Source organism: Chinchilla lanigera, unplaced genomic scaffold (genome assembly GCF_000276665.1).
Source record: "Chinchilla lanigera isolate Chin_1 unplaced genomic scaffold, ChiLan1.0 scaffold00091, whole genome shotgun sequence".
NCBI classification, from domain to species: Eukaryota; Metazoa; Chordata; class Mammalia; order Rodentia; family Chinchillidae; genus Chinchilla; species Chinchilla lanigera.
In genome coordinates, this window is record NW_004955492.1 from 3,942,181 (window position 1) to 3,952,330 (window position 10,150).

Consider the following 10,150-nt stretch of genomic DNA (forward strand, 5'->3'; position numbering starts at 1 on the left):
AGGGGACAGTTCTATCTGGCTGCCCCAGCACCGAAGGCTCTTCTTCAGGCTTATGTGTGTGCTTCCTAAGGCATGTGTGTGTGAGAGTTCGCATGTGTGTCTGGAGCTCACACGTGGCACGCTCACAGCCGACACTCCTGGAGTAGTCAACGCTGAAGTAGCGCTTAAGTCTTCACTCCAAAACGGAGGCCACCCAGCTCCTGCCACCTTCCCTGAAGGGGCTGCTTCTCTCTAGCACCTCCAGGCTGGCCTTCTTCTCCGACACCCTCCAGGAGCCTCCCTGTCCTCATCAACCAAGCTGTGACTCCATCCAACAGCGCTGGTGCAGGCTGGCCACCCGAGGCAGGCTCTCAGCCATATGTCACAACAGGTGGCCCACCAGGGACAGTGGGGCCAGGTTTTCTGGGCAGGGAGCCTCTGTCAAAAGACTCTCCAAGTCGGTGTCCCTGTTTTGCCATGTGCCCTCTTGTCTTTAGCTGAGAGCTAAAGTTGGGGATAATTCTGGTCAGAACCAAGAACATGCTCTGCTGCCCATGATTAGTCGTTACCTTTCTGGGCCTTGGTGTGCCTCTGTGAGATAAAAGGATTAGTAAAATATTCATCAAGGTGCCTTGCCAGGTGGTACCTGTGTCCCTGGACTTGGAAGGCCCCACAGGCCCTACTGCAACCTCCTTGCTAAGGGGACCATACCTTGCTGGTGCTACCTGTGGGGAAAGGTGGAGGAAGGTGGAGGGAGGCAGCCTGGTGGCCTCTGGGGACACTTTCTGCCTGAGATGCACATTGTCTTGGCCCCTGCCCAGGCAAGAGTAGACCAGGGAAGAAGCTCCCCCGGCCCGGCTCAGAGGTGGAAACTACTCAACCAGCCTTGCCTCTGACAGGACGCTCTTTCTTCAGTCGTCTGAGAACAAGGGATGTGGTAATATAAGGCACTATTATCTTTACAGAGTTTCTCACCGGCTCCTGCCACAACAGCTGCTCACTGTTTACCAGCCAGGACCCCACCCGTAATTATTCCAAATGTGCTTAAAAAGGGAACACAGAGAACATGCGAGGAACTACTGAGCCAGGCCCAAAATGCAGCTTGTGCCATTGCGCCCCGGTGTGCCCCTCTCCTCATGGGCAAATTATGCAAAAACTACAAAATAAGTTAGCAGGGAAAATGCTCACCATCCCAACACATGACCCTGTGTCCTGCCACTGACCAAACAGTCACAGCAGAAGTGACAAGGTGTGACAAAGAGAAGCTCTTCCCTGGGAATGAGACCAGCTTGCTGTCCCCAACTTGCTGTAGGACAAAGTAAGCCTGTGAACAACAGCCATCAGGTGGGCGGGAGACTAGCCCACATTCTACAAGAACAAGGAAAGGAAAGGAACTGAGAAGGCCTGATCCCAAGCGGAGAGAACTTGAGGAGGATGAACTATGGGCCATCAACCTGTGACAAGCTGTCTGTCCCAGGGAAAGGATCACCTGTCCTGTGAGTGGCCCCAGGACTCGGGGTTTGGAGTAAATCTGCAGCATCTTCCATCCTCATGTTGGTCTGGGCCCCAGATGCCACCATGAACATCCCCAGACTGAGTGCAGGAGGAAACAGGCTCATGGCTTCCCACACACACTCTAAGACCAGCCAGAAGCCAACCTGGTCACCAGAATTCAGCTCCAGTCAGAAAACACCCCTATGTCAACTCAAGTCTGAACACTCACCCCTCAGTGGGATCCAGGCAAGTCAGAAAACACCCCTATGTCAACTCAAGTCTGAACACTCACCCCTCAGTGGGATCCAGGCAGTGGCCTCTAGCAGCAGGCCTAGGACGATAGGTGGACACCTTACAGCCCCAACAACAGGCAGCAGCTGTGACCATCCGCGATCACAGGGCCTGCCTTTATTCTTAGTGAACATCTGGGTTTGGGAAATATTTTATTTCACTGCAATGAGGAGTTTTTTCTATAATAATATTCACTGCAAATGGATTTGACCTTTACTTAGGTAACAGCATCAAAAGCCACTGGTTCTTTTTTAAAACATAAATCCTCAAGAAAGAATCACAGAAATGAAGGAAAGTCGTAAGCCCCCAACTTTCCATTGAAGACATCCCACACCTGACATCACCCTCACTGCTATGAGCACTGTCGTTAATTAACATCAGCCAACTGCACAACAGAAAGTTATTTATGCAAAGTCTGTTTTCCCAATTCAGTGCAAAGTTGCATGAAGGTAGGAATCACATTTGATCTTAACTCAGAGTCTAATGAGTGTGTGGCTTACAGCAGGCCTTCAAACACAGGGATCTAACAACCTACATGTCTACCACTGGCCAAAAGAATCAACAAAATGCAGTCTGTCCAGACAGTGGAATTATTATTCAGCCTCAAAAGGGAGCCAGGCTCTGCTGCCACTGCAAGATGAATGCACCTCAAAATACCATGCCATGTGGGAAAAGCAAACAGTAAGGGACACAAACTGTATGATCCGGTATCAAGAAACATCCAGAATAGGTAAAGCTGCACAGCAGGGGAGCAGACCTAGGGCTGAAGCAAGGAAGGAAGGGGAGTGACTGCTCAGTGGGTTGTATGTGGTTTGTCCCCCAATGGTTCACATGTTGGAAGCATGGTCCTCAGTATGGTAACACTGAAAGGTGGAGGAAACTTAAATGAATGATATTCCCTAAACCTAGAAAGAAGCCAAAGCCTGTCTGACTTCCCTGAACGACTCAAGGCTATTTTTGTAAAGCCTGTAAGCTAAGAATGGTTTTCACCTTGTTAAAGTGTTTTTTAAAAAGAGAGACAGAAGACATACAATGTATGCCACGTGTGGCTCACAGTCCTAAAATACCGGCCAGTGCCTCACCTGAATAAACTGGCCTCCTAGCAGTAAAACTACTCAGGTTCATCTTGCCTTACAATTAAGACTCTAAACTTGAGCTGTGAGACAAGTACAAGGTGAAATATTTATGCACCTTCGTAGCTTGCACTGAACACGGTGCCCAGATACGGCCCAGACTGTCTGCTGCAGCTATTTCTGCACTAGAAGAACTGGCTGGCGGAAGGTCAGGACCCACTGGCCTTCAGACTAGGGAGGGGTTTCCTCCTCCCACGGAAACACCCTGGAAACAGGGCTGAGCGGACAGTTGTGGCTCTCAGAGGAGTCCCATGGCCATGTCACTCCCAGACCCCAAGACCACTGCAGGGAGATTCTTCTCTGCTTGGCCCTCTTCTGGCTTCCTGCCCCCACTCTCAATTCTCCATCACTCAGAGCTCAACAGCTGGTAGGAGGAGCTGTAGAGTTCAGGAAGTAGATACAGCCTGGGGACAGTGTCAGCTCAGACACAGCCATGGGTCAGGTCCCGGAACAGACGTGAGCAATGGCGCTGGCCTAAGCATGGTGCCCTGCGCCTGCCTCTGCTTGTCTGACTGTGCAAAGGCAGGAGAGAAAAAGATGGGAGTAAAGCCTGCAAGTGCTAAAGTGTGTGGGACCAAAAGCAGGGACTTCCAGGGTAACAGCAGTTGGGAGCCTGGATTTCTGAAGGCATTCCCTCAGCTAAGGTACTGAAGCAACAGGAGTCAGAGAGAATACAGGACTAGGGTTGAGAAGAGGACCTGAGAGCCCAGACCAGTGGTAGCAAACTACAGCACACATGCCACAGCGGGCTGTCTCCATCACTGAAAGCTCTAAAATGTTCCCCATCATTGCCTAAACTGTGTGGTTAGAAGGCACCTTCCTCTGTGGTGCTGGTGGTAGGTAGCAGATGGAATACAACCAAACACGACCTCTCCCACACACACAGGTACACAGACACACACTGCCATGCAAAGGTGTACAAACACAGACACATATAGGTAGGCACACAGACAGAGACACACAGGCATATACACAGAGTTAGCAGAACCTATCCTACAACTAGTCACACATGCAGAAGAACAGGAAAGCACACAGCTCAGATGGGCCATAAGCTCAGTGAGTGACCATAAAGACCAAGGCCTGAGGCCCAGGTGTGGCACTGAGCCCAGCCCAAGCACCGTGCCCACCCTTGAGACTGTGAGCGCAGCACCTGGGGCCACAAGACCTGCTCTATCTCCTAAGCATCTCACTTCTTCACAATCAGAAGTGGCCTAGAAGCCACCTCCTTCCCATCCCCTGGATTAGGACCTGGCATACAATAAATAATTCTTGACTGCCAGAAACCATAGTCTTATGGCTTATGTCTTGATGTCCACCTCCCACAAAGCTCTCATGCAGTCATAGGTTGGTCTTTTTCAGGGGTGGCTGGATCTGAAGTTGTGTGATGCTGACATTGATTCATGCCAGGATCAAAGGCACTAGGATTAAGGTGTGAGTGCTACCCGCCCAAGTAGCTTGGATAAAAAGCTATGGTCATCCCTCGCTTTTTGGCACTTTGTTTTTGTTTTTGTTTTGCTTTTTTTGCTGCCTTCTGCCGACCACGAACTGCTTCTCTTCTGCAATGCCCCTCTGCCATCCCACCCTGCCTTGGGGCCATCTGACTATGGACTGAAACCTCTACAAAGTGTGAGCCTAATAAACATTTCCTCCTTTAACTTTGGATGTCAGGTATTTTGTTTCAGCAATGAGAAAAGTAACGCAGACACATAGCAAAAGCCACCTGATCCTGGTGGAGATGGAGATCCAGTTCCTAGATTAGATTTTCAAGTGTCTCCTAGCTCCCCATCAGTAGGAAAAGGACCATGACACACTTCAAGACTGAGCATAGCAAGGGCCACAGCATCACAGGGATCAGAGGGATCAAAGCCAGGCCTCAACCTGGCTGCAGGACCTCAAAGAGATTACTTGACTTCTAGACTTTGGCTGGCTTGCCTGCAAGGCAAGCAGCTGGGTTGCTGGGTGGTCAGCGCCCACACTCCCCCAGTTCAGAAGCTACAGTCAGGACTGCTGTCTCACCACACTCTTCCTACCAAGGCTGTGCCAAGAGTCACTGCCACTTAGCAAAAACAAGAACTGCAGCTTGGTGGTAAAAGTTACCATGATGGCACAGGGTAGGGCCAGTTGATGGAGGCTGGTGTCCAAGCTTGGGCGTGGGGCTGTCAGTAGGTGGACAATGAGCTCCTTAACTAAGGAAAACAAAGCAGCGCTTTGGTACTGAACATCCCTTGAGCCTCCTCCACAACTGGGAGAAAGACCACGTTCTAGCTGCCCCAGTGAAACAGCAGTCTCAGAGACCAGAACTGGCCATAGACCCACCTAAGGCACAGCCAAGATTCAAACCGCTTGGCCCATGGGCTCCCTGCTGCCTCTTCTGATTCAGAAGCCTCTGCTGGCCCCACCCCACCATGAGCCCCAGGTCCCACCATGAGCCTCGGGTCCTGCCCCAGCCCTCACCCTGAGCTCAGCCCCCTCCTGTGAGCCTTCAGCACCTAGCAGGATCACAGGACTAATAACTAGTCCCTGGCAGAGCTGGGGGCAGAGGCATGGGGTTGGAGGGAGTGGTTCAGGACAGACCACACCCCAGTGAGCACCAGCTTCCCAAAGGCCCTCTAAGGTGGGGTCAGGCCCCAGCTCCTGAGTCAAACATCCCTCCATCCCTCTCCATCTGTCACACTACCTCTCCCTCACCAAGACAGCTCAGTTCTCCATTTCTTTCCTCAACCCACCAGAACCCAGTGGCAAGAGTTTGTCACTAAGCCCAAGAAAGGCTGAGGCCACACGACTCAACCAAATTCAGAGCCTCAAGTCTAAGCCCCAGACTGGTAATTCTGAGGAACCAAAGAGGTCGGGACACAAGCAGCCACGGTGTTGTGGAGCCCAGGGCCACAAGGCACCTCTACTCCCTGCTCTGCACAGATCTACCCCATACAGGAGCTGCTGCCCGGGCTTCTGGTTATCTGCCCCAAATCCTGGTGGTGGAGGGCAGCACAATGCCTTGGTTTTCAGGGTCCCACCTTGCTCAATACCCCATGAAATGTAAACCAGTACAACCATTATCGAGATTCCTCAGAAAACTAAAATAAAAATTCTACTTGGCCCAGCTACTCTTCTGGATACTGTCTCCAAAAAATTAAATTCATATTACAGTGATTCATGCATACTAATGTATTCACAATAGCTAAATTATGGAAGTGGCTTACGACCCCACCAACAGATGAATGGATTAAAAATACAATTGTGCATATATGTGTGTGTGTGTATACACACACACACACACACACACACACACACGTATACATATAAAATGTAGTACTTGGCCACAAAGAATAAATTTGGGTCATCTGCAAAATATGGACAGACTTTGAGATCATAATGCTATGTAGAATAAATCAGACATACAAATTAAATATCACATGGTGTCTCTTATTTGAGAAGCTTAAAATATAAATAATTTAAAGAGCAAGATAAGACAGACTCTGAGGAGATGGGGAGGGGGCCTGCTCGGAAGAGGAAGCAAAAATGATTCAGATGGAATATGTATATGTACCAATTCCCCAAGATGGCTGTAATTATAATGTATTGATAATGTGTTCCACTAAAATAATTGTCTTTATTTGTTTTGGGGTTTTTTTTGTTTTTCTTCCGGTACCAGGAATCGAACTCACGACCTTGCGCTTGCCAGGCAGGCGCTTTGCCACTGAGCTAAATCCCCAGCCCCAAATAACTGTCTTTAAAAAGGCAACCTGGGGCTGGAGAGATAGCTCAGTGGTGCAAGCGCTGCTTGGCAAGCACAAGATCCTGAGTTCAATCCCTAGTACCAAAAAAAAGAAAGAAAAAAAAAAAAGGCGACCTGACACAGCACTCGGGATAGGCTCCAACCAAAGGCCTGGGTAACACCCAGACCTGCTGCTTTCTCATGCAACAGGGAGCTAGTGTAAGCCCACCGCTGCAAGCAACAGATCCTCAATGCTTTATGTCCCAGAAAGAGCCAGCACAATGAGGGTGAAGCATCCATGAGCAGCCCACAGGTCCCTTAGAGAGTTCACAGGCGCAGTCCTGCCACTGGGCACCTCCCCACCTCAACAGGCCGTATCAGGACGTAGGGGAGACAGGACAGGGCACTCATCGGCTCAGGTCACCAGGGGAGCCTGGACAGGGCTAGGACCCTAGGGCCCCAGCAGATGCAAACATCAGAGCAATACAGGCTGTGGAGAGGGACCCAGGCAGAGCCAAGTCTGAAGGAACCAGCAATGTTGGTAGTGAGAGTGTGCTGCTTCCACCATGATTTGTTCAGCTGAAACAGGCCCTGGCTGCCATGGAGGGGAAAGGGGTCAAGGAGGGAACACTGTTGGCCACCCAGTCCGTCACCTGTGTAGCCAAGTGGCAGAGGAGCTGCAGTGACCCCAATGGCTCCACAATAAAGGAAACAGCAGGAAAGAACTGAACTAAGGCATGCTGCTACCCTACTTGAAGAATAGGATGGAATGGCAGAGAGAGCCAGGGTGAAACTAAAGCCCACCATGTAGGCACCTACAGAGGCAGAGCCCTGGCAAGATGAGTTCAAGCCCAGCCTGAGCAACTTAGCAAGAAAGACCCTCTCTCAAAATTAGAAAAGCTGACATGCAGCTCATTGCAAGGACCCTGGGTTCAACATCCAGTACCACACAAAAAAAAAAAACTTCCCTCCACCTCTCAGATACCCTCTTCAAGTTTCAAGTTCATTCCTAATTCCAAACCTCTGCCATACAGCTCCCTTCCCACCAGCCTTCTGGCCACAAGACTCAGTTCTCTGAGGACTCAGGACCTCAAGTCCCGAGTGCTTCGGGATCAGCTCCTTGCAGTTCCTTGCGCCATGACTGAGCCAGTTATATACTCTGTATGCCCCAACCACATCTGAATCACCACGGAACCATGTTCTGGGTATACACCCCAATCATCAGCCCCTGGAGAACAGGTACTGCTTTCACACTGCACTAAGACAAGGCTTAAACTGAGACGTCACAAGTGTAGGGGTGAGGCCAGGCTCCACGGTGACCCTGAGAAAGTCATTCCACCTCCCTGAGCCTCACTTCCTCCTCTGTAAAATGGAGACAGCATCAGCACTTCTTTCAGAGGGATGTTGTAAACACAATGAAGACAAACTGCCCAGCCCGGAGCCTGGCACGGAGCACGTGCTTCTTACCGGTTCCTCTCCCTGCAAAGTAGGACGCAGAGCAGGCGGCAGGAATCCTAAAAGTTCCCCATTTTAGGTGCTTCCCCCAGATGAGAACACTGTGCAAAAGAGTGGGGTGGGGGGGTGGGGTCACACTGAGGACTGGAGTCAAAAAGCCGACCCCTTGCTACACTCCCCAGATGGACCAGAGTTTTTGTCAAGAAGCCAGGAGGGGCCTTGTCCTCTGAGGATCCAAGATGCCAACACAAATGCACTGCCTTCTGCAGTCACCCTGGACCCCCAGGCAACTGCCCTCTGCTCTGGCAGCCACCTACCTGGGAGGCATAAACAAGGCAAAGGCCATGACTTTGGGACTCCTGGCCAGAGCAGCTCTGTCTTGTCTGGTCACTTTTCCCCTTGCTCAGCATTTACTCACCAACCAGCAGACCGTGCAGAAAGCGCCTAGCCCAGCCTTAATCCAGCTCTCTGTTCAGGATTTGCATGTGATTACCAGAGGGCCAGGGAAGGCAGTTCCCTACATTTTTTTCCCCTCACAAAGAGAGGGTAGTACAGAGCTCAATGAAAGATACTACCATGGTCACTTCTTGAGGTACTAGCAACTTGGCTGACTTTTGCACCTAGCTGGAGCCACCCAATCTCCACTCAGTTACAAAGGCCAGGTGTCTGCAACACTGCGGACTGCCTAAACTAGTCCGAAAGTTGAAGGTGGTATGTGGACAGATGATACCCACCACTGCTGGGCTGAAAAACAGGCTGCCACACTGGACCCCTAGAAAGGCTCTGAGCACAGACCCACTGCTCAGATATATAATCCACCAAATAAACCTTACATCTGCTATTTGGGGTCAAAAACATTTCCTTCAAACTCTCAGTGTCTCCCCCATCCCAGAGCATTTCTACGTCTACCAATTTTTTTAACCAATGATGTTTTCTCTTGATAAACGGCGGCTCGCTTGCCAAAGGCCTCTCTGCCCAGGAAACAGTGCTTAAGTCACAGCCAGCGGGTGACACAGTTGGCGCCTCCACCTTGGGCAGAGTCCCAGTGAAAAAGGATCGTTGAGTGCTTGGAAAGCTACTGGGGATTAGAGATAGCAATGCCATTAAACCTTCCTGCGATGCTTTACACTTCTCACAGGCTCGCAAAGTGCTTCCCAAGTACTGTACTTTCATTGAGTTCACAGGTAAAGAACCTGTGAACTCATGGGCTTTCCATTAGCTAGTAACAATACGCCTCATAAAAACCACCTGGCACGACTGTAAATAAAGAGCACGGGTTAACTTTTACAGCTTTCTTCCTGGGGCCCCTCGGAGGAGCTCAGACATCAAGCCTGACCTCGTGCGGCAGCCGGGGAGCTGGGCGTGACCCCACACTGCTGTTAAGCAACTCAGCTAGTCGCAATTCGGTAGGGCTCCTCAGCCAGAGGTTCAAAACACCTCATCAAACCCAGGCCTATTACTTAAAAGAAAGAAAAATGCAGTGCCCGGCCCCAACATGGCGAGAGGTTAGGTGCTCCGGGGTGACCAACCGAGGGGAAACTGCGGCTGCCAGGGCCTCCCCGGGGGGCTCGCCCTCCGTCGCAGCCCAGGCGCTCAGTACGCACAGCCGGCGCGGGGTCCCCACCCGGCCGCCCGAGGGGACGCGGGGGGACGTGGCGGGGCCCAGGTGGGGCCCCAGGGCAGCGCCTCGGCCCCGCCTCAGCCCGCGGCCGGCCGGCTGGGGACTCACCTGCGCGAAGTACAGGTTCAGGAGCGTGAGCGTGAAGAACTGCAGGCACACGGGGAAGCAGTAGAGCAGCCAGAAGAGGAAGGGGCCCAGCGAGTTGGCCGCCACGAAGTCCCTGAAGTAGAAGGAGAAGAGCACGGTGCGCAGGGAGGCCCAGCACAGGCAGAGGAAGAGGAAGACGCTCTGGTAGCTGAGCCGCTTGTGGCGGTAGCGCAGCACCAGCCAGAGCTGCGCGTAGATGAAGGCGAAGAGCAGCGCGTAGAACACGGTGTAGACCACCGTGAGCCCGAGCTTCACGTGCGGCGGCACGGCGGGGGTCAGCGTGGGCGGCAGCGAGTCGTTGCGCGCCGCGTCCCA

The 10,150-nt window shown here is 51.7% G+C and overlaps 1 protein-coding gene across 1 annotated transcript in view; it reads right to left on the bottom strand.

Annotated features, from left to right (window-relative positions):
• Positions 1-10,150, bottom strand: part of Gpr137b (G protein-coupled receptor 137B) — a gene marked incomplete at its 5' end in the record, with an annotated part of 35,795 nt that extends 25,645 nt beyond the window's left edge. Inside the window, 1 exon segment of the mRNA XM_005405014.2 lies at positions 9,797-10,150. Within this exon segment, the coding sequence (XP_005405071.2) occupies positions 9,797-10,150 (354 nt within the window).